This window comes from Chlamydotis macqueenii, chromosome 3 (assembly GCF_036417535.1).
Source record: "Chlamydotis macqueenii isolate bChlMac1 chromosome 3, bChlMac1.mat, whole genome shotgun sequence".
NCBI lineage: Eukaryota > Metazoa > Chordata > Aves > Otidiformes > Otididae > Chlamydotis > Chlamydotis macqueenii.
In genome coordinates this window covers 24,379,013-24,404,605 of record NC_141558.1, presented here as the reverse complement: position 1 = coordinate 24,404,605, position 25,593 = coordinate 24,379,013, and the positions used below count along the sequence as shown (strand labels likewise).

Here is a 25,593-nt window from a genome sequence, read left to right as displayed (position 1 = left end):
TATCTGTGTAGTGCTAGAAGGCAGAAGTGTAGTCTGCTCATATAATTGTTAACCTGGAATATATGACCTTACTTAAAGTTTCAGTTGTTTTTTCTCAAGCACAAAGATTCATTAGCTTTATAGGAACTGAAATAACTTATTTCTTTTAAAGGTAAAACACTTTTTTTCCCTGGCAATGATGGTTTATGGTACTACATTATTTTTGGCACTCTTTACAGCACTACTTTATTTTTGTCCAGTTTTCTAAAGTATTAGCTGATGTTTTCTTTCAATGTCATTTAGCACAGAGGCATATGAAACCATTTCTGTGGCTGCATTTTGTGTACAATAGGTAGAAATTGTAAGAAGACACATGCTATAACGATAAAATCTGCCAGGAAGAGAAGGCACTTCTGCGTAGCCATAGAGCAGCGCCATGGCCTATCAGTTCATTTAGTCAGCAGCCACTAGTCTTAGTGACTGTCACGCATTTCAGAAATAAAGTGGCTTGTTTTTATTGTAGCTTGCGCTACGTGGGAGCCTGGGACTGTGGGGAAGCACTGTGATTTCCCATTACACAAGCACCTTTTTCCTCAGCATGAGTAACGAACCCCACTAGGCCCATCCAGCAGCAGCGAGTGCTCTGGGAGTTGCCCTCTCTCAGATCTGCCCTGCGATCCCACTGTGCTGGAGCCAGCTGAGCCCACTGGCTGCCCAGACTTGCCAGGCCTTTGCCAGCAGCTGCAGCCCTTAGGAAGCCCTGAGCTCCACTGCTTTCCCAGGACCTGCCTCTGCTTCAGTCCCCTTCATGGCCACATATTGGTTTGGCGTTGGCCAACTCATCTCATGTTTTCCTGCTCCCTTACTGATGCCCGGTAACTGCGGTTGCAGGCTACAGCTTGCAGCATCACTGTTTCCTGCGGCAGGTGTGAACCTTCCTGCCATGGTGATTTCGTGGCAGCTAGAGAAACCAGCTGCTTTTTCTGAAGCCTAAATATGTCAAAATCATTAAGCTTGCAGGTTCTTTCTGCTTAGTGACTGAACATGGTGAGTTCTGTTTGTAACAGGCTCTCTTTTTGCTTTGATTGCTTTCATCCTTCCCTTAATAGTAAAATAATAATTTTATAATTTCTGCAATTAATTCCTAGTTAAGCTAAAGTCACAGGAAATATCAGGAAGTTTTTACATGACCATACCATGGAAAAAATGTACATGTACTTAGCTGTGTGAAAGGCTTAAATTAAAAATGCATTTTTTTGCCTATTCAGAACAGATTATTAATTTGAGATGATAAAACTTAAATTGCAGAAGAAAGAGAACCCAGGTAAGAGATGAGCCTTTTGTGTACTGTTAGTACTAGTGCCCCTTTAATGAGATGCACACACCTTGCCTCTAGTTAGCAGGATGGAGGAGCACCTGGTGTTAATTAATCAAATGAGGAATCAAGATGCAGCTGAGGGGTTTGCAGGAGTTTCCTGGGGTGTAGGGGCAAGAGCTGGTGGAAGACATTTTGTGGCTATCTGATGGGAGGGCTTTGAAGTTAAGTTTCCTAGGGAGAGAGGGAAGTGAGGGGAATTGGGAGAGCAGTGCTGGGGTGTTGTTGTGGGTCTGTGTCCTGAGAGAACATGAGGATGGAGGAGTCTGAACCTGGAGAAAGCAGCACTGAGGAAGACTTGGCGTTGTTGGAGAAAGAAATGTGAGAGTTAAGGGGTTTTAATTCACTTTATATATATATAAAGATATAAAGAAAAAAAAATATATATATATATATTTTCTTTAGGAAAGAAAGCTGAATAACAGTAATTGATGGGAGGGGGTGTTGCTGTGTGTTTTTTTTTTTTTAATGCTGCAGAGATAGGGAAGTAAGGGGTAAATCCTGTGTGGAGGACTGTGTGTACTGTCTCAGCTGGGGCTCTGACCATTGCAGTGTTTCTTGTACAGTTTTTTAAGACAACAGTCTGTTGCTTTAAGCTTGAGAAAACCCACCAAATTAAAGTCTCTGCATCAAAAACTTGACCTTGAATGATTTGTTCTCTATGTGTTCCCTTTTTTTATGACTTAAAGAAAAAAGTTGAGGCTGAGGGTAGTGGGATTAAAAATATATATATAGCCTATCTCCTGTGATAGGGAATCACTTATAAATTATAGATCTTGTGCTTATCTTATAGTAGCTCCTCATTCCTTTATGTATGAGGTGGTATCTGAGTCAGGTTTTAAACCTTTGCTTGCTCTTGGCAACAGAATGGATGTAAATTATTAAGATAAGGCTGCTGTGGTTTCACACGTGGCAGGTAACAGTCTGGTTTACTGGAAGGGATACGCTACCCTCCTGGCTTTGTGCACCGTTTGGTGCTTTCACCTGTGGGTAGCTTTTCTTATTGCTGATAGCAAGTACAGACAGGAGTTGACCCCCAGGGACAGCATCTTATAATGATGAACAAAACAGGGGAAATCCCTATATAAGTTTTGATAGTATGCTTTTCTGGCTCCTGCAGGTTGTATAACGAAGCAGATAAACCTGTGAGAGCATGACTAATAGAAGTGGCTGTGGCCAGCATTCTTTGTGATTTTTCTTTTCTTTTCTTTTTTTTTTTTTTAAGCTTTTTTTTTTTTTTTTTATTATCACTGGTATTTACAAGAGTGAGCTTTGCTCCAGAACAGCAGCTTATTGCAGTGGACAGCAGTGATGAAAATTCTCTAAGATCTGGGGAATGATACTGCAAAAATTTTCTTTACACTTGTTTCTTTGTGTTTATACCTTGTTGGTGACTACTGTTTGCATGACTAAAAACTTGCATAAGAATAATTACATAACATTTGATGTGCGAAATTTCACTATAAAAGTTACAACTTGTTAACCTTAACAAGTATCTCTTTACTAAGTGAGATGCAATTCTATCTCTGAAATAAGTCTTATGGGAGGGGGTGAAAATACCAAATCAATCATAAGCTAGAAATGAATCCTATGGAAATATTTGAGTCTTGAGGCTGCCTTTAGATGCATCTTTTCTAACTATACAAATAAATACTTATTGGACTGTTCTGAATCGCCAGTCTTTAGTTTGAACTAAAATTTAGCTGCAAGAGAAAATTTGAAATAAACCCTTACGATTATTCTGTTAAACATTTTTAAAATGTTGAGAGAAGCTTTATTTTAAGTAATTATTGTTTAGAAATATTATATATATATATATAAAAATGTAATTTTTAGAAGACCAGCTGTACTTTTATTTACTTACTCTCAACTTCCCATTCTGAACTCAATGCAAAAATGTGATGGAGTGGACTTCAATTACATGACTGAAGTATTGTATGTGCTCTTATACAACTAAGACCACTATGTTCTTAACTGCATTGTTCTCAGATAGTTTCAGCTGGCTAGTACCAACCATTTGGAAAATTAGCACATTGTGACTGTTGCCTTTGGTTAGAGATGCACCTATTCAGTCTTCCAGATTCAAAACCAGGAAGATGAGAGTGTTAAATAAAAGGTCCACAAAAGGTTGTGTTATGGATATGTATCTTGTAATGGTCTTTGTTCTCACAGCATTTCTGCCATTTTAAGTGGGATATCTGGAGTTATCACATTCTTGTAAGTTACTGCAGTAGCTTTTCTTCTGGCCAAATATGTTCAGGTAGCTTAAACTTATTCGAATTAGTTTTAATGCCTAAAATTGAGCTGCACTTAAACAGATGATGCTTTTGTAGCATTCTCTGCTCATATCATCAAAGCTGTACTGCTGCAGGTGCCCAGGTGCTGGCAGTGGGGGCTGCAGGGTGCCCTCTGTGAGGAGAGGCCGGGGCTGCCCAGTGTCAGACACAGCCGGTTCCAGGTGGCTCCAGCTGACCCAGTGCAAGGCATGCCTGAGCCCCACAACTGAGGTGGTGGGGCCTCTGGGAAAGCTTATGCAAGAAAGTGCAAAAAAACCTGCACAAAAGTAAGAAGTGAAGAAAAAAGTGTGAGAAACAGCCTTGTGAGCACCAAGATGAGAGAAGAAGGAGAGGGAGGCAGTGCTCCAGGCGCTGGAGCAGAGATTCTCCTGCAACCAGTAGAAGAGACCATGGTAGAGCAGGTGGATGTCTTTCAAAGAAACCGCAGCCTGTGGAGAGCCCACACTAGAGGAGGGTAAAAGTGTGAGGATAGAGGAGCTGTTACAGACTGACTGCACCCCTCATTTTCCATTCCCCTGCACTGCCTGAGGGGAGAGCTAGAGAAGCTGGGAATGAAGTTGAACTTGGGAAGAAGGAGAGTGGGGAGAGGGTTTCAGTTTAATTTGTCTTTGTTTCTTACTATCCAAACATACTTTAATTGGTGATAAATTAAACTGATTTTCCCCAAGTCAAGTCTGTTTTGCCCATGATGATAACTGGTAAGTAATCTCCCTGCCTTTATCTCAACCCAGGAGCATTTCCATCTTATTTTCCACCCCTATCCTGTCAAAGAGGATCAGTGAGAGTGTGACTGAGTGGGAGGCTAGCAGCTGGCCAAAGTCAACCCACCACCAAGGCATTAATAAAGAAATTAATAAAAGCAGGAATAAGGTTTCTAATAGTGCATACATATTGTTGACTAATGGTAATGTTGAATGCCTAACACATGGAAGGAATCTGTGGGCTTTTTATTGACAGTATAGTTCTAGGATGATTTCCAGTTAAGCCACATATGACATACTACTTTTTTTTTTTTTTTTATATGTGTTTTACTTAGTATTGAACTTCTGTGATGCAGTGAGGTATTTCTGGAGAACCACAGTAGGTAGCCTCAAGATTTACTCCATAAGGGTACCCTTTGACTTGCCTTGCTTTTGGATCTGCAGTTGATCAGCACAATCTTTGAGGCAGCACCTGCCAGTAACTTTCTATTTTCATGTGGTGTGGTGAATTTGATATGGAATGAGCTTGTGGATCTCCTCTACATCAAATGACAATTTTAAGAATAGTATGTAAAACCTGAAAAGATCTCACACTGATGGCAGACAGCTCTTCAGTGTTTCCTATGGCAATTAATGACCTATATAACTTTACAGTAAAATGGGAGAAATGCTAGGTTTTTTCCTTAAACAGATTTTGAGGGAGAAAAAGTATCTCTGATTTTGCCATTTATCTATAGTTTGCGCAAAATTGCTTTTTGGATAATTCAATTAAAGTTAGACTTATACTTTACCTTGTTATTAATAACACTGATCCTTTTGGCTAGTAGCTTATGCAAGAGACATCTGACAGCTAATTTCAGGCAAGAATGTTTTGTCTTAGCCAAATACATTCTAGTTACTTCCTCTGAGAATGTTTCTGGGAACAAGCTGTACAGATGTATGAGCAGACCTCATATATAAAAATATATATGTGTGTGTATATGTCAGGCACAATTCTGAAAGTGTTTAACAGATCTGATTCTCATTCTAATTATAATAATATGTCTTCACAGATTGCATGGGCCTGATTTGAAAAAAGAATCAGCTGCTATGGGTGCCGGGTCCCCCATCCCTATAAGGTTTTTCTGGCTTTTAAATTCCTCCTGAAAATTTGTTACACCTTGACAAAATTTCATCACGTGGCAACCTGAACATGTCACTTTGAACTGCAGATAGCTGTAAGAATAAATAAGGTAGCAAATAAAATGGCAAAAATGCTTCTATTTCTCCTTTGCAACTGCTGATTGGTTTTTGGCAATTGCAAAATCAGTGCATAGTCTTGTTGAAGTGATATGGTAATATGAGATTCTTCATGCTGTACAGCTGTTTCAGTTAGAGCTGTTCTGGAAGGCTTTCTTTGCTTCATTTGACCATTTCAACCATGAGGTCAGTGCAAAATGGTTACAGGAAAAAAAAAAAAAAAAAAAACCCAACTAGTGACTCTGGGAACAAGAATGTAATAGCTCACATTTGAGGGAAGAGGAACAAACCTATTCCTTGTGTCAAGAATGTCTTCAGGACACCTGCAAAGATCAGTTCAGCTTTAACCATGCTTGAAGACCTATAAGCTTCTATGGGAACAGCTGGTACTTGCTAAAATTTTGCAACTACATTCAGCAAAAGTTCAATCCCTAGTAAACTTATCCAAAGAACCTACAACTTCTTTGGCTGCTCTGGTTGTACATATCCCCAAAACTGCTGAGAGTTCTCATTTTTCTTACAGCAGCTGCTCTTGATAGGGACTGTGCCTGTGCCTTTCTTATGGGTCATGGATTCACTGAATAACTTAGGTTACGAGAGAGTATGGTTACTTGATCTTGCCTCCTGCCGAAATAGGAGCCAAGTCTGAAGACAAATCCCACTGTTCAGCGTACTGTCTCCAAGGATGGAGATACCAGATCCTCTTTGGGCAGCAGTTCAAATATATCACCACTGTCATCGTGTTGTATTTAAAAAAAAAAACAACCAAGCCCCAAACCTGGAATTTCTCATGTTTTACCTTGCCTGTTGCTTCCAATCCCTTCTGCACTTCCAAAAAGAACCTGGCTTTTTCTATGCTGCTTGAATAGGTAGCTGAAGACAGCAGTAAGGTTGACCCTTGAGTTGTCATCTTTTAAGGACTCAGCAAATCTATTCCTTCAGCCTCCTGGTACATCATTTGCTGCAGACCCCTAATCATATTATCAGCCCCATAGAGGACTTGCCATGCTATTTATTTAGTACTAGAAAGTCCCAAAACAGAGGGTGGAGATGTTCTGAGCAGAGCCAGCTGGACATATTGCTAAGCTATTGGGGAAAAAAAAAAAAAAAATTAGATCTTATCACTAGAAATGATTGAACATTGAGATCTATGAAATGAGAATAGAGAATGAACTGTGTGGGGTTTTTTGGGGTTATTTCTCCTTAGACAGAAGCTGAACTCACTACTGGTGAACCACTGTGTTTTCTATTACAGGTTCTGTTTCTCTTTTATAGACAAGCCAGCCAAATATATTCCATCTGTGGTTAAAAAGTATTTTAGTGTGCATTTTGTGCAGATTAATGCTACTGAAACTTAAGGAAGTAGCAATATTTTAAGCTTAAAGTATTGTTATATGCTCAGTATCAAGTAGTGCAAGTTTATCAAATGACAGTTTTTATTAGCAGAGGGACTAGAAATGATTCTGCTTTCTTAGCACACACACTTATCTGTCTAAATAGTTCCCTTTCTGGTTGCAGTAAAGGCCTACACATTATTTGCCAAGCTACATTTCCAAAGTAAAGGAACGTGTGAAGGTATACGAATTTTTTTTTTTTTTCCCCTGCATGGTGAAATGAATGTGCAAAACACATTATGATTCATGAGCTATAACTAGCTAGCAAAAATGCTAGTAAGGGAGGGGAAAACTACTTGGAAGGTTAGCAATGTTTTAATTTTGGGAACGTCTGAAGAATAACACTCTAGACTTTAATCTGCTGTCTAGTTTTTGTTTGCACTCAATTTCATGGCATTTGATCTCATTGAATTTATTAGAATACTATGAAAAGATGCTTTCAGAAATATTTCAGGCAACAAGGCTGGGGCACCCAGGTAGTCTGTTGAATGATTGACATACATGTTTCTTCTATTCAAGACTTCTCCGTAATCTTTTTTAGGATTACTGTAATATAAAGACCTTGAAAAAATAGATTTCAAGTTGATGTATTAATTCCTTGAATATTGCCACATACTTGCCTTTTCCGATGTCTGTAAAACCTTTAAGTGCACTGATTTAAGGTATAAAAGGATATATTTATCCTCCTTTAATGTGAGTTTCAATGACATTTAGCCTAAAGAATGATCTCCTAGTATTTCAAGGGAGATACTATAGAAATAGTTTTTTGTATTGAGCAAATAAAGAATCCATATTGTAGGAGTAATATCATAACAATCAAAGCAGAAAGGTCTAGAAATACTAACAAGAGCTCAGGATGTCCAATCACTGCTAAAATGAGTTCGTTTGTACAAGTCAAATCCATGCCAAGTGGAGCAAACACTGATCAGGAATGAGACAGCTAAAACTGTGCAGTTCCACCTTGATAGAACTTTTGTGTGTGTTTTTTGTGGTTTTTGTATTTTTTGAGGGGTTTTTAGTTGTGGGGTTTTTTGGGTTTTGGTGGTTTTGGTTTTTTTTTTTTTTCAGTGGGTTTTGGTTTTTTTTTTTTTTTTTTTGGGTTGGTCTTTTTTTTTAGGTCCCTTATGTAGTGTAAAGTGTTCAGGCTAGCTGCTTCTATCTTTCTGTGTGTTTCAACCTGATTTTCCTTCCTTCCCCTACAGTGCATGCTAGTTTCCTACATTTCAGAAAAAAAAAATGTTAAAGATGAGAAATATTGTAATGTTATCAAAAAAAAAAACCATAAACCCTTTAAACCAGAACTCTTTGAATCTCTTCTCAAAGAAGGAAGAGACGTGTAAGAAAGATCAGAAAATATATACTCTAAATTAATAATGTACTGTCATACAGCACACTCCAGATAGGGCAGTAGTGATAACTGCTCTAGTTTATTAAATAAAACAAGAGGCACACTTCCCTAAAAACTGAAACATCTAGTGAAGGTGAGAGAACATGCAAAAGTCTGAACATAAGATGTGGCGAGCCTCATGGTAGTTCTGCAGTTTGAGGACTGAAGAAAAAAAATCAACCTGGTAATTTCTGGAATTGGAGTAAATGAGGTGGAAAGAAATAGTAGTAATAGGTTGGCAAGTACGCAGAAGGTGAAGAGGTTAGAGCAAACAGCTAATTAGCACATGGGAGACAATGTTGTTTAAAAAGAAAGGAAGAAATTGCAGAAAGCTTTTTGATGATTTATGTTGCCTTGACTGTATGCCTTCATCTGTATTTAAAGCTCTCATTTTGATCTCTGACTCATCCAAGTCTATTTGTTTTCCAAAGCCCAAAATTAGAAAGAGATGGGGAACCACCTGACTGGTGTAATTCAAGCATGGAGTTCCTCTTATATGTTTTTATATTAGAGAGTAGTCTTAAACAAGCCTAATTTTGCAAAGAACTTATAGTTCAGTGATACCATTGCACTAATATGTTGTTTACAGTTATTTATCTTGTGCAGTTCCAGATGCCAATTAATGAGCTATAGCATCATTGTACAATAAATTTCAAAGGCAAGATTTTTTTTTTAAGGCATGGATTATTTTAACCATACAGATGAAAAAATATATTGAAGTATTTTCAGTGTGGTTTTTTTTGTTTGTTTGTTTTTTTTTTTTTAAATGAACTGTTCCAGTGTCTAAACTCAATAAGCTCTTTCAGGGTTAAATTTGAACAAAAGGTGGCTTTCTGGTGTGTTGTCCTATACCCAATGGATCACATATCCCTCTTGCAAAACACAGAAATTAGCTAATGATGTAAGCTGAAAGCTAACAGTACATGTAGTTTAGCCCCGATTGGGACCAGACTATGCAGCAGACTATGCAGTCTCTTTCTCACTCCCCCCACCTTCCAAGAGAATAGGGGGAGATGATATAAGGAAAAATGGCTCAAGGTTTGAGATAAGGACGTGGAGAAATCCTTAAAATTACCATTATGGGCAAAACAGACTCTGCTTGGGGAAAACTATTCATTTATTACTAAATTCAAAGCAGGATAATGAGACAGAGAACAAGATGACCTCCCTCTTCCCAGGCTTAACATTATCTCTACCTCCTTCCCCTGCCCCTGAGTGGCATGGGGGGAAGAGGAAATGGGGGTTATGGTCAGTTCATCACACGTTTTATGCTGCTGCTTCCTTGTTGGGGGAAGAACTTCTCACATTCCTCCCCTGCTCCGTCGTGGGGTCCTGCTCATGGGCTACAGTACTTCATGAAACTGCTCCGGCGTGGGTCATCTCTTCCACAGGGTGCAGTCCCTCCAGAACGGCTGCTCCAGTGGGCCCTCCACGGATCACAGCCTCCTTCAGGCATCCGCCTGCCCCAGCATGGGGTCCTCCACAGGCTGCAGGTGAATCTCTGTCCCTCCCTGGACCTCCATGGGCTGTGGGGAGGACAGCCTGCTCCAACATGGTCATCACCACAGGCTGCAGGGGAATCTTGGCCAGGAGCCACATTACTCCTCCCCCTCCTTCTGAACTGACCTTGGCATCTGCAGCCATTCCTCTCACAAGAAATTCTTCACAACAGGCAGGCAGATGCCTCTCCAGTTCTCTTCACATCACATCTCCTCTCCACTTCTTGCAGCTGGGCTGGGCCGAGTTGGGCCCAGTCGGCCACCTGGTGGGAGGCCAGAGGGTGAGGCCTGCAAGGCCCACAAGGCTCACACCTCCCCCTCTCTGCCCCTGCTCAGCATCTTCACATCTTCTCTGTTTTTGGTTTTTTTTTTCCTTTTTTTCCCCTTAAATACATTATCGCGGAGGTGTTATCAGTGACATTCTGTTACCATGTTATTGGTGACATTCTGTCATCAATTGGCTTGGCCCTGGCCAGCAGCGGGTCTGCCCTAGGCCTGGCTGAGTCCAGTGAACAAAGGGGAAACAAGTTCTAGCAGCTTCTTACAGACGCTGCCACCATAGCTCCTCCTCGCTAAATAAAACCAGAACAGTATAATTTTGGGTTTCACTAGTATCAGTCAAGTCTAATGAATTGTCTTTCAATGATGTTTCAGGAAAGGCTGTAAACATTTTTTTTTTCAATCTGTTTTGACTTCAAAATAAATCAAAACATTTATTTGTGGAAATTATCTTAAAATCAGTATTGCAATGTAATTATAGCTTATCCAAAATTCTGGTTTATATGTAAAGGTAAGACTACTAATAAGAAATGTAAGAAAATTTTTCAGAAATTATTAAATAGAAATTTTTTTTGTTTACTTGTCAGTTAATGTATAGGACATGGAACACATAAGATCCATGCTTTTTTTTTTCTGAAGCAGCAGCTGGAGGACAGACACAATAGTCTATCTCAAATAATGCTAGGTATCTATGTGTGAGTCAAGGCCTGAGTATGTACTTCTATGTGTCCTAAACTTACCTGTCTCCATCTTTAAATGAATCCTATCAAAAAAACTATTTGTCTTCAGTAGATACAAATAAGTCTGTCTTTCAGTGTTCTCTGTTGGAGAGTGCACAGATGTTAAAATAGGAGGGTTAAAAAGCTCAAGAACATGTTTGAAATTTTGCAGTGAATATTTAGACTACATCAGGGTAAAGAGCATAATACATTGGAAGTTCAGTAGGTGTGAAGAGCATATTTTACATCTGGTGTGCTTTATTTTAAAGGTTATAACAATTTGTGCCTTTTTATTGCACAGGTTATCTGGATTTCAACTTCCATCATCTATTGTGAGCACAGGATCTATCCTCACCCTCTGTTTCACCACAGATTTTGCTGTCAGCGCTCAAGGCTTCAAAGCTATCTATGAAGGTAAGGATTCTTTTCTTACCAGGCCTTTATTCTACTTGATACATGTTTTTCATGTTGAAATGTGATGTTTCAATTTTAATTTTTTGAGGTTTGAATAATCAGTGAATATTGCATGTTTATTTTTTTTTATAGCATACTTAAATGTTACTACATCATGGCCATAGTCTTGATTTTGAAATTTAATTTAATGTAATACTTTAATTTCTGTTGAAATTTTAAATGCAATTTGTCAAGCTTCAAAAGCTGGCTTCAGAAATGCTTACATTTAAATGCTTTTCTTATTATTTCCTAAGTTATTTCTTTTGACAACTTCTTTAGGCAGTGCCTACCTTAAGGGATGTAACTACAAAAATGAGAGGAGATATGGATACTAGTTGGTCTTGAAAATCAATTACTAATCTTCTCCTTGTGGAAAATCAAAACAACAAGAATGACTAACAAAAATACCGGTTCTCTGGAAGATGTTAGACTATAATGATGACTGCACAGTTCTGGGAAAAATTAAGGCCAAGCATTTCACATCTTCTAGTGTCTACCAATAATTAAGCTCATAAAACTGGACTGATACAATTTCCTTAATACCTTGAGTTGTACAAAACACTTTTTAAGATCTGCGACATTTTCTTGGGAAAGTTACCAGATATAGTGGATAATGACGGTGTTTTAAGTATAACTTAAGGATTGCTTTTGGACTGAGCGTGTAGTGGTTTTTTGTTTGGGTTTTTTTTTTTTTACTGCTATTTTTTATTCATGGAAAATGAAGGCACTGAGTACTAGAAATTGCAGAAAGCTCAATTTCTTATTACTTCTCAAATGCAAAGATACTTTTTCTATGGTTTCATAGATACAATCCTTTGTTGAAAGTGTTTATTCTGGAAAAGCTGCATACACAGTTAAGTGACAGAAGCAAAAGAGAAATATTTTTATCAGTGGGGTTAACGTAGGAACTTTGAATCTAGAAAGTAGTACAGTTTGATTGTAGCTATTCACTAGGACTAGCATTTGCAAGTGTGTAAAGCTAGTACCTGCGATCTCTAAGTTACTTTGAGTAGTTCTAGGACAAACATAATCAAAGTTTATCAAGCATTTGAAGATACGTTGGTCATTGCTTTAGAAAAAGTCGAAGTCCCTTGAAACTTTATCTTTCTTGACAATACCTAACTCTCCTCCATGTTGATGCGTATCTTTGCTTCACGTTTGATTAATGTTTTGAAGTTACGGGGTTCTATAAAGTATCTTTTCAGGTCAATATCCTTGAGTGAGTTACCTAAGTGTGAAAAGACAGGTGTAGGAGGTGTAATCAGTAACTCAAAATTCTTGTTTTGAGCTTTTTCTGATTGAGATGGATATGTCTTTTCTTCATAGCTATTCCTCCCTTTCTTTGTCTTCCGAAGCCTTACCACCTGATAAGCATGCTGATCAGGTTTTTTTGTTTTTTTTTTTTGTTTGTTTTTGTTTTTTTTGTTTTTTTTTAAATTTAAACTGAGATGAGACCTATGAGGAACAACTAGGAAAGTTTCAGTTTCATAGTCTTTATAAGTTTTATTAGGTAAGTTGTAAAGGAGAATCAGACCACAAACACATAGACAACTGTTTTCATTACCTCAATAGGAAGTTCCTTTCTATATATCTGTGTCTTTCTGTTCTAGCAGATGCATGCGATAGCATATTTTGTCCTTTTATGCCACCGAACGGTTTGTTTTTCATATGGAAAAAGACAGTGAACAATGCTAAAGGACACCTCTTGACTGTCAACTTAGGAACACATGCACAGAGCCACAGGCTGTAATATAATGACACTTCCTGCTGGCCTACTTTCTTGTAAAAACCCCAGCAGGAAGAGCTGTAATTAACATCGACAGATAAGACCACTCTGGTTAAACAACACTGCCCCCTTTCAGATTTCATGTTGTAAACCTGGCATTGTTCATGAGCTTTAAATTGACTTCAAAATATGACATCCAATTCTGGAAGAAGTGGTGAATGTCATTCAAGTGACAGTGTCTCACTGTACACACAGGCAGTGGGACCGATAGTTCAGGAAGGATATGTAGCAGTGAGGCGTTAGGTGTTTTTTTTGTGAAGACTCGTGGTGATTCTTCTGCAATGGCCAACTGAGTCACTAAAACCCCATAATTTAAGAATTCCTGTAACCATTCCTTGAACTTCTTGTTTTAAATAGTGACTGCTTCTGGCTTTTATGCCATATGTAATTTTGCAGGTAGGCAGGTGGTCAGTTCCTCTGGGACAGGGGAATACAGACCAGATGTTACCAGTCACTAGAAGTCTTTATAATCACTCTGCCAGCTATCCATCCCTAAACTAACTTGCTTTTACTAAAAATATCTATTTGTCCTTTGTTTTAACCAGCTCTTTCATTCTTCTCTGGAGTTAAGTGAATTGCTGTTCAGTTAGAAGCATAGGGAGGATTGAAGTGCATCTAAGTTTGGGACACTATGAGACTCTAATGCACAGTTTGAGAAATGCTGTTTTAAACGTCTTAATTGGAGAGAAGTTTTAACTGTGTGTCAGCTAACAAGGACAGTATGTTAAAAAATATTCTGGGGTTTTTTCAATGGTATCTGGGGGAGTGATTCTGTAGCAGAAGTTTTTGCATAGAACTAGAAAAGCAACATTAAAAAGTTAAGGGATTCTAATGGACTGGGAGCAGGAAGAATAAAGCTTTGAATCACGAGGCAAAGGCATGCACCTCTTGTCTCACAGTAGCAGATGAAGTAGGTCTGGAAAAAAAAATATTAGGACTAATGAAGAAACTTATTCATATATACTTTCTGTATTCTAGGAAGTGGCAAAACTAGTGTGTGTGTGTGTTGGTTTTTTTGGGTGTTCTTTGGGTTTTTTTTGTGGTGTTTTTTTTGTTTGGTTGGTTTTGTGGGGGTGTTTTTGGTTTGTTTTTGTGGGGTGTTTTTGTTTTTTTTTCTTTTTAAATTCTTGTGACAGACCACTCATTCTTCTGAATAGGAACATTTTGTCTGATAAAGAATGTTATCTTCATGTAATTAAAAAAACCCTAAATTGATTGATCTGTGTCTTCAAAATTAGCTTGATATTGAAAATCAGTATTTTAAATGTGATCATGTGTGGAAAAAGCTAGTGTTTTGACGATGACTTATGGGCTAGATTCTCTGCTGTGCTGAGCTTCTCCTTTGCAGAGCAGAGGATGCTGTTGGGAGGCACCATTACTGTATGCAGGGTGCGCTTTTTAACTAGGTAGGGTGCTGAACCAGGAAAGAAGGCATGTTGAACCACTTCAAGAGATACTGAACAGCCTCGGAAGTTACACCCACACTAGCGTCCTTAGCAGAAAGAGAACACTACGTTACATTTCCTGGGCTGAGATCCTGATCTATGCATTTTAATAAGTATATTCTTGATTTATGACTTTGCTTCTTGTGCAGCAATGACATCATCAGATCCTTTCTGTTTTTACAATATATGAATAGGTTAACAATGAAGCTAGTGAAACCACATTCTGGTGCTCTAAGCCCTTTAAGTTTATTTGTACCTATCTGACTTAGCCTACTGTCACCCACGTACCACGTGAATATTAATACCTAACTAAATCTGATTTTGTTGCAGTAAACCAGTGAGAGCTGTCTAGTTTTAACAAGACGTGGATGTAGTTGGGCAGCTCCCAAGTTCTTAGGCTGAAATGTAGGTTTCTCTGCTATGTCATTACTTCAGCAGATATATAGGTCAATTTCTGAGAATCTTGAGTATTTTTAACTGATACTTCCGTCTTCCTCAGTGGTCATATCAGCACTCTAAACTTTTGGTACAGATGGAAGCTTAATTTTATTTACAGAAAATCAGATTAAATTACCTATGGAATTTCCAAATGTTATTATATCAGTGAAAAGAACTATGCATTTCAGAAGCAGTAAGTTCAATTTATAGAATTTGTCAGGTTATTTAATCTGCTAAATGATTTATTGACCATTGTCACTCTTGGGTAATAATAAGCTTTAGTAATGGAATCAGGGAGCTGAGGGATAGATTCTTTTTCTCTAATATGTGGCTTTTTTTTTTTTTTAATTGACAGTTCTTTACATCATTTCAAACATGTTTAGGCATTGTGAGACGTGTGTGGGGAGAATAAAAAAATAGTTGTGACTTATGTCACTTTGTTTAATTCCTTGTTAAAATCAGTTTAATTCCTATTTTCTAGAACGTGATTAATAAACTTTTTAAAGGTACTTTGAAGGTGTAAAAATTCAGCATTGCTATATCATTGTAGTAATTTTCTTTGGAAAGTCAGAAGTATTCCTCCCATACAGAACACGTGCATGTGGTTGGAAATACAGAAAAATACTCTTTAAATGACAGCAATATCTGAAATGTTATAAACATGTATACTTGATTTGAATAATACATTACAAAACTGCTATATGATCTGTCTTTTACTAAACTAGTGTGTCCTGCCATTCAGGGAATCCAGTTGTCAAGTGCAGAAAATTTATTAAAAGTAGAAAAGCTTAGTTCAAACTACATTGTTAGGCATCAATATGAAATGAAATGGCGTGGGTTTTAGATTATATTTTGCTATACTAGTGTCTGTCTGTAAACATTAAACTGCCTTCAAAGGTTAACAATCCTTGGTTCATTTTAAGCTATCTCGATTTATTTCTTTATTTATTTTATTATTGTCTTTGTTTCTAACCACATTTTGTAATGTAGAATTGGTGGACAGTGTTTAAACAACAAGCTAGATGTATTGGACTTGATGTGTGCTAGTACGTTTCCTTGACCTCTGTTCTACAGCAGCAAGTTTTCTTTGCCAAAGGAAGAGCTCTTGCAAGTCTCTTTATCCTACTTACCCTCAGGGCATACTTCCTTTTGTCTTTTTGTGCTTTGAATTCTCAAAGATTCCTGCTCACACCCCACATTAACATTTATACTGGCAGTCACCTCATCCTGCCTTATGCATCTTCCCTGAAGCTTCTTTTGAAATCCCTTTCAGCATCAACAGTAGAAAGTAGTGATATACTTCCACAGTGTCAAGTCTTTGAAATTTTTTTTTTCTCCTGCTGCTACTGTTCTTCTTGAGTCGGTTACTTAGTGTGATTTTTCTTTTTATTTTATAATTCAGTACCTTGAACTATTTAAAACAACAACAAAAAAATTAAAATGCTTCTCCAACTACCTTGAACTATTTAAAACAACAAAAAAAAAATTAAAATGCTTCTCCAACTACCTTGAAAACACTGATTTATTGAGTCGATTCAATGAGTTTACCAAGATAATTTTCCCAAGACAGAGATTTTCCAGTGAATGTGGATCTGGTCAAGATAACAGACCTATGGGCTCAAGCTAACATTGCTTGGTTTTTGTTTGTTTCCCTCAAGTACCAAAATACCTTTCCTGCACTCCTTTAAGAGCAAAAAAAAAAAAAAAACACAAACAAAACACCTACTTTTCACTGGATCAGCATTTCAGTGTCTTCTGCTTGTTGTCTATGAGTCTAACTATATTAGTTAATGGCTATATAGTTCTTAAAACAAACTATGAAACTATGATACAGTGAGAAGAGTACTTACTCCTTGGCAATGGGTATATTCAAAACCAATTGAATAATCTGAGGCAAATATTTCAAGTTGAGAGTAGGAAGCTAAGTTGGGAAGAAAATACCAACTTTTATGTAACTCATGCATAATGATCCCCTACTACGCAGTGTGAGATGAGTAGTCTCCTGAATCTTCAACCGTTGCCAGTTAATCTCTATGGTTTAGTCATAAGTGCTGTTTTATCTAGTAGATAATATTTCATTTTGATTGTTCCAATGATCTGAGACTTTAAATATGACTCCTGAACCTCAGTGGATTAGCATATCCAGTTCTGAAGAGGTCCAAAAGATTATAATGAATATTTGATGATGACATTGAGCTATGCAGTTCATTCTGTGTTCTGTTGCAGAGTTTTGGGGAGGAAGTCAGTTTGCTCCCAAATCTGTAACTATTCCCTCCTCCAATCTGATGACTGAGAAAGAAGCAGTGTAAACTCTGATTAGAGTTTAATCCTTTTATATGTTAAAGGCACAAACTGCTTTTTTTTTTTTTTTTTTAACCTTTCTTTGGTAAGAAAACAAACTAACATGAATATGACAGTAAATACAAGTATTTTTGTAAATGTAATCTTACAGCTATACATCTTAACTAGCAATCTTACCATTGACTGTTAGTGTAATTGACCATAATATCTCTTAATAGATTGATATATTTCTTTTTCCATTTTTAGTTAAATACTTCTTACTTACTGTTTTGGTAGTCTGTTCTTTTCAAACGGAGCTGTTTGGTAAAGCTTTAAGTGACGTGTGTGTGTGTACACATAACCAAATAAACCAAAGCTTTAAATAGTGAAACCATAGACAGAAATGGGATCTTTTTAGGCTGAAATTTCTCTTTGTTCCTCTTTGGAGTAGTAGTAATTGTTTTCTGAGTATGAATTTGAGTAAAGATTTCCTTTTGTCAACTGAAGTCCTTAAAAAAAAAAAAAGTCTCTAGCAAATTTTCTTAAAAATAAGATTTTTTTTTTTTTTAATAATACAATCTGAATGACTATTTGTGATGACATACAGGAAAGAAATTATAATGCAGTTAAAAATCTGATGTTTCACGTGTCAAAACCTGACATAATATGTAGCAGCAAAATCTCAGGGCGGAAGAGGTCTGACAGTGCTGTGGGACCTCTGATAGCTAATCTAGAACATAAATAATTTGTGTCAAAAGACTTCAACAATAACAGCTAAGGAAAAATATTTTCAGAAAACTTATAATGTCATAAAATAACTTCAATTTTCCTTATTATAGGTAAAATAGTCTGCTTGTGCTCTGAAGTGTATGAATAGATATAAAACTTGCTCAAAATGCTATAGTTATGGGGAACAAAATTTAGTTGGTCGAAGCAGGTAATGATTGCACTCTTTTATGTTTTATCTTTCCAGTCTTTCATATATGAAGAGATTGTACACAGAAGAAATAACTGTATTTAAAACAAGCGTACGCCACAGCGTTCTTAGTTACGGGAATTTATGGTGGATAACTTCACTGGTTAAAAAAGTAGTGAAATTTCTTTCACCAGTAAAACACTCAAATGTTGCATTTTGGCAATATTTGAAGGACTAGGAGTCAGAAATCTGGAAAGTTATTTCCTAAGTTGCACATGGGCAACTTCCTAATTAGAAGTTCTAGGAAATTCTTTTCTAGAGGAAAAAGTGTTCTGGTTTTATTTGGAGGGAAGAGGGGGTGCTATGGTGGTAGGTTCCGTAAGAAGCTGCTAGAAGTTGTTTCCCTTTGTCTAGTGGACTTGGCCGGGTGTAGGGCCAAGGCCAAGCCAATTGATAGCAGAATATTCTCTGATAATGCATCTGTGATAATGTAGGGCAGAGAGGGGGAGGCGCGAGCCTCATGGGCCTTGCAGGACTCACCCTCTGGCCTCCTACCGGGCAGTCGTCTGAATCTGACTCAGCACGGCCTGGCTACAAGAAAGTGGAGATGAGATGTGTGTGTGTATATATATATGTATATATATGTATGTGTGTGTATATATATATATAAAAGAAATGCTGTGCTCGTTATCGTTGTTGCATGAACCAGTAGCAAACTCAATGTCTATGCTTCATACCTTGTAATAATTTAGTGGGCTTGTAACCTCCCTCCACAAAACTCTTATTTGTGCTTCTGTTAGAGATCACAAACCCAACAGGAAAAGGATGTAGTAAAAGTGGGCTTTCTAGAAGAAAATAGTAAGGAGTTGCTTCTTCTTGGTGCTGTGTGAGTACTATTCAACAATTGCTAAAAACATCCCTGTGTTATCAGCACTGTTTTCATCACCAACCCAAAATTTAGCTCCATACAAGCTACTATGAAAAAAAATTTAACTCTATTGCAGTTGAAACCAGTATGGATGTGCGGCATGATCTAAAAATCTTGCAAATCAATGTTGTAGACTGTGCAGAAAAAGGCTAGCTTTGCTTTTCTTCCTAATGCTTTAGTTCTTCTACTTGGACTTGAATTTTCAAATTTAAAATATATTCTCATAATGCAGCAACTACTTGAGAAACAAACAAGGTCAAAACTCTCATCATTCTGGAATCATGTTGGATTATTTTTTTAAAAGTCAGCCACATAAGGAATCTGTAACACATCTTTTCTCCAAGTGCTTTTCTGAAACAAGTTCTGCAACGTGACTCAACAGAACTGACATTTTTGCTTGTTCCATTTTACAGGCAACTGGGATTTGGGGGAGTAACTTCTTCTCTTCATAGCTTTATGGATTTGCTGGAGATAAGATTTTGGTTAAGCAGCTTGTGTCCTTCCCCACCCTCACTCTAAATTTACTTTAAACAGCAACAGGTGCCAAATATTAGGATGCCAGTAGTTAAAGACAGAGCCTGTATTCTGTTATAATTTTATTTTGCCTGAACTTTCAGTTCTGGACATGGTCTCTTTGCCAATGTGGAAATTAAAATATTGCCAGTGTCTTGCGCTCATTGCCAAATTACTTAGAAAAGTTTTTTGGACGCATTTATCCCCAGCCTTTATCTGACTGAAGGGTTAAATCCTACTTTCTTTTCTAATAATCGGATATATTCGGTAGTGTTTACTTACCCCCAGAATGGTCCCCATTAATGAAACAGTATGAACAGATGAAATGCGACTGACACTTATCCAGCTCTCAATGAATCTGAAAAAGTCTGATACTATGGCTTGCTTGATTTCTGATCTCATTTGTGAAGTTATTTATTTATTTCTTTGGTTGGTTCAAAAGTAGGGGAACTTGTATTGGACTTAATGTCTCGGATAATAAAAGTGCATGTTCAACCATACAAGTCTGATGTCTGGTTTGTGGTAGCCTTTATAGTGCTGGGTCTTTTAAAGCTTGATTTAATTTTTATTATGAAAACTATATTACTGTCCTTTAAAAAAGTCTACTTTTTTAGCAGCCTGCTAAGAGTTACTGTTGATAACTACTTTGTATTTATTACAAATCTATTTGCAGTGGCAAAGATGGCTTACGGCTTTTATGTCTTTTGTTGCAGAAACAGTACAAAACGGAAAAATCTCTATTTCATTGTCTGCAGATTTTTGTTCCTTTTAACTGGCAGAGTGTAGACTGTTGTGGAGTAGAATTAGTATTTCCAGAATAAAACCTGTGAATTAGTTGGCCAGAAACTAGAAGTTTGGATTAGCTATGTTACTGTAGGCAGCAGCTGTTATCTTGATTAATTAAAGGTCATATAATTTGCTATGTTAGATGGACAGATAGCATATAAATACAGTCACATACCTTGCTTTTCATCTTCTCTTGTATAACTTTAAACCATTAATAATTGTACTTTGAATTATTTTATTATTAATATCCTTTCCGTATATCCAAGTGTCATCTGCATTACCTTTCATGTTTTTCTTCTGAAATTGGGATAATATGGCAGATATCTAGAACTTTGCAACAAAATATACTCATCTGAAGAGGCATGTCTAAATTTTGGCTAATCTGTTGATCCTGTTCAGTAATGAATAAAGTAGCTGGTATGTCACTCACCTGCTAATTGAGAGGAAAGGGAGTAGTTTGACTGTAGTACACATAATGGGCGCTGCATTTTAACTGAAACTTTTGAGATTTGTTAAAATCTATCACATAATCTTCACCTTCGCACATTAGAATTCTATGTTTTAATACAATACTATTGGACTACTTTGTGTATTGCCTATCTAAATTCTCTTTATTCACCCAAGTAATATAATTAACTTCATTAGGTATACATGTTGCTATAAATGAGCCTGCAAAACTGCTTCGACTACTTGTTAACTCTGTATTTTGTATTTGCCTCCTTTAATTTATAACACTTTGAAATATTTAATCTTGTGTATATATTGAAAGACTTCCTAATAAATTTATTGAATTATTTCTGCATGGTATACTTCAAAGAAATCTTGCCTTAAGGTTCTTTGAAGCTGGCTTATTGGATTGACCCAAAAAGGACTGTAGAGGCATGGGAGGTCGTGCAATCTCCTTGACTTCTAGATGTATGCTTTTCTTACATTTGTTTAACAAGGCAAAGCACATCTGTATAGTGTCAGCAGATTGTAAACCTGAAGTCATAAGAATGTTAAAACAGCAGTTTTGGATGCACAAAATCCCTGCTTCTCTGGGTCAGGGAAAGGGTAAGCATAGTTGATGTTGATGTTTGTTGCAAACAAACTGTACCTCCACTTCTCAAAGTCTCTACAGTCAAACCAAGCCTGTGTTTCTCAACTATGTCATGATGCCAGTTGTAAAATATTTCACCCTGCACAGAATAACTGCTTGCTACAGCTATATGTATAAAACTGTGGTTGTACCATCGGGGGGCGGGGGGGGGGGGAAGAAAACAAATTAGAATCATAGAATCATAGAATGGTTAGGGTTGGAAGGGACCTTCAAAGGTCATCTAGTCCAACCCCCTGCAAGGAGCAGGGACATCCCCAACTAGATCAGGTTGCTCAGAGCCTCATCCAGCCTGGCCTTGAACGTTTCCAGGGATGGGGCCTCCACCACCTTTCTGGGCAACCTGTTCCCGTGTTCTATAACTCGCCGTAGACAGCTAGTCAGAGAAATTGCCATCACAGCTAAATCAAGTAAAATGTAACTGCAGGCAAGTTTGGAGAATTTCAGACAGAGTGTAGCAAGCCTCAGTCTGGAGGCCTCTCAAGCTCAATACAGAGCTTATGGTTTGTAACTGAGAAAGGCAGTACCAGATTACAGGGCTACATAGTTACAAAGCAGTTACTTTTCCTGAGACAGCTTTATTTTCCAGTATTGCCTGGTTTAGTCAAAGTTTCCATTAGAACCATCCAGGGAACTTTTGACTGTGAAATCTTTGGTGATCAGTGTTCTACCAGGCAGTTAGAGTGGATCTTATCTTACTAGCACTCTACATTTGTGATAGCCAGCTACAGAGCCGGTCATAAATGGTTGTAATCATTAAATAATGCCTTTAAATGTCATCTAGTTCTAAGCCCCTTCAATAAGCAGGGACATCTTTTACTAGTTCAGATTGTTCAAAGCGCGGTCTAACCTGACCTTGAACACTTCTGGGGATGGGACGTCCACGACTTCCCTGGGCAATCTGTTCCAGTATCTCACCACTCATTGTAAAAATGTCCTGCTTTTATCAAATCTAAATCTACCCAGTTCTCTTAAACCCTATCACTTGCCCTAATGCTTCAGGCCTTGGTAAAAATTCTCCCTCCATCTTTCTTACAATAAACTTGAAAGGTCCGAGTGAAGTCTCTCTGGAGCCTCCTCTTCTGCAGGCTGAACAGCCCCAACTCTCTCAGCCTGTCCTCATAGGAGAGGTGCTCCAGCCCTCTGATCATCTTCGTGGCCCTCCTCTGGACCTTCTCCAACTGCTCCATGTCCTTATGTTGGGGGCTCCAGAGCTGGATGTAGTACTCTAGGTGGGGTCTCACGAGAGCAGAACAGAGAGGGAGAATCGCCTCCCTTGAACTGCTGGCCACACTTCTTTTTATGCAGCCCAAGATATGATTGGTTTTCTGGGCTGCAAGCACACATTGCTGTCTCATGTCCAATTTTACATTCGCCATGGTCCCCAAGTGCTCTCAATCCATTTATTCCTTAGCCTGTGCTAATACTGAGGATTTCCCCTACCCGGATGTAAGACCTTGCATTTGGACTTACTGAAATTCATGAAGTTCACATGGGTATGTTTCTCAAGCCTGTCAAGATCCCTCTGGATGGTATCCCTTCTCTCAAGTGTATCAACCTCACTGCTGAGCTCAGTGTCATCTGCAAACTTACTGAGGATGCACCAAATCCCCCTGTCTATATTCTTAAAGATATTCAGCGGTATCGGTCCAAATATGGACCTCTGAAGGACACCACTTGTTACTGATATGTATTTGGACATTGAGCTGTTGACTGCAACTCTTTGGTTGCAGTCATCCATCCAAGTTCTTCTCCATCAAATAGTCCATCCATCAAACCTATATCTTTCCAATTTAGTGGCAAGGATATTGTGGGGGACTCTATTAAGGACTTTGCAGAAGTCAAAGTAGATGACATCTGTAGCTCTTTCCATGTCCAGTGATGCTGTCACTCCATCATAGAAGGTCTCTAGATCAGTCAGGTACAGTTTGCCCTTGATGAAACCACGTTGTCTGTCTTTCATCACATCCCTGTCTTCCATATGTTTTAACGTGTCTTCTAGGAGGATCTGTTCCATGATTTTATCAGGTCCTGAGGTGAGGCTAACTGGCTGATAGTTTCCAGGGTCCTCTTTTTTACTCATTTTAAAAATGGGTGTGATGTTTCAGTTTTTCCAGTCACTGGGTCCTTTGCCTGACTGCCATGACTCTTAAAACAGCATAGTTTCTTGGCAATTACATCAGCTAATTCCCTCAGGACTCTGGGATGCATCTCATCAGGTCCCATAGACTTGGTATGTTCAGGTTCCTCAGGTGGTCTCAAACTTTATTTTCTCTTACAATGGGAGGGACTTAATTCCCTGACCAATCCCTGCACTGAAGTTCAGGGACTTGAGAGATGAAGGAAGAGCCAGTGAAATTGCCAGTGAAAATGGAGGCATAAAAGTCATTTAGTACCTCAGCCTTCTCTGTGTCAGTTGTCACTAGATCCCCTGTCTCATTTATCAGGAGGAGTACATTTTCTTTTGTCTTCCTTCTCTGACTAATGTACCTGTAGAAACTGCTCTTGTTCTTCACATCCCTTGCCAAATGCAGTTCCAGCTGTGCCTTAGCTTTCATGATCCTATCCCTACTCTCCTAGGCAACATCTCTACATTCTTCCCAGCATGCATGTCCATTCTAAGGTTTAATTTGTGTGTCCTGCTTTACAGAAAGTAAGTGTTTGAAGTGAAAGGACCTTTAGTAGAAAAACATGCTTCATCTCAATGGAAATACCTCTTACTTCAAACAGAGTTTTTTTTGAGAATATTATCTTCTTAGATAATCTTTAATTATTCTACCGATTTGAGTTTGTTGGTTCTTTGGGAATCTCTTATTTTGGAGGCTGGAGAGAAGTTGTGAGACTTCTTAAAACAAAATGGGGTAGGTTCCCTCTTCCATTTCTGTTTTGGGATTAAAAACTGGTTTTGAAAGCAGAAGCTTGTGAGAAAACTGAGCATTCTGCTGTAAAATGTGCTTATTCCTTTAAAAGATATAGCCAACTTAAAGCGTAGCTCCCTGGGGGCAGCAGAAGAAAATTTGGCCACATATTCTCTTTAACTTTCTTAGGTAACTGTGGGCGCCAACAGGGAGGCAGTTGATTTCGGTCCTGTGTTCCTGTAAGCAGAGTAGGCTTCTGAACTGACCAGCCGTTAGCAGGTTTGTGCCTGTCTGGTGTTTTAGCTTCTGATACAGTGAGGCTGTAACAGAGAACCTGAAGTTTTGGTTTTTTTCAGTAATAGCTTCCTTGGTTTTTGAAACGTTATTCTGCATATTTTTATTTTTAAACGTCAATTGTAATAAAGCACTGAGGAGCTGCATTTTGAGGGAAAAAAAAATAGGCAATGGGTGATTGGACAGCTGTTGTGTGTAGGATACTGAAGTTCTCTTCAATGCTGTCAAGTCAGCCCTGCTGTAGGAGTTTGGTTTAGTGCATTATTGTTGCCATGTACTAGAGGAACACATTTCAGCGCTGCACATATGATCACCTTGGCACAGCTGCCCAAATCCTACCCACGTGCCATCCTTTCATGACTTAAATCATGATGGAATCTGCATGCATGATGGCTTAGTTATTAAAATAAACCTTTAACTGAAAGGAGGACAAAACCACCCCAGAATGTGAGAAGTCAGGTGTGACTTGAGTTGGGTCCGTTCACAGATTGAACAGTGTCATTACTGGGATCCTCTACCTGAATTCTATAACAACGGCAAGTTTTAAAGAGAATGCTTTGCTTTGCTTATTGCATTCTTGTCAGTACCAGGTTTTTTCATGTTTGAGATGTAGCTTTTAAAAGAAAACTGAGAATGAAACAAAAGCTAAAATATATTTCTTTGCTGTTAGGAATTTTGCAAAATTATATGTCATAATTGCCTTTTAAATGATACAGCCACAATGTTTTTTGCAGTGCTTAGATCATACTCAGCCCTTCAAAGTAATTTTGTTGCTTCAGCGGCTCCTAATTTCCTATTTTGGTTTTTTTTTTTAGATTTAATTTATAACTAACAAAAATGCTAAATCTCTCTATTAAAGGCAATTTTACTTTCATTTTGGATTGTGTATACTATGGTCTGTGTGAGAGATGGAGTGTAAGTGGGAAGAAGA

General features: G+C 38.0%; 1 protein-coding gene across 1 annotated transcript in view; it reads left to right on the top strand.

Annotated features, from left to right (window-relative positions):
- CSMD1 (CUB and Sushi multiple domains 1) overlaps positions 1–25,593 on the top strand; it is a 1,203,024-nt gene that overhangs the window by 342,029 nt on the left and 835,402 nt on the right. Inside the window, exon 3 of the mRNA XM_086744017.1 lies at positions 11,171–11,283. Within this exon, the coding sequence (XP_086600143.1) occupies positions 11,171–11,283 (113 nt within the window). The remainder of the gene's footprint in view (positions 1–11,170; positions 11,284–25,593) is intronic.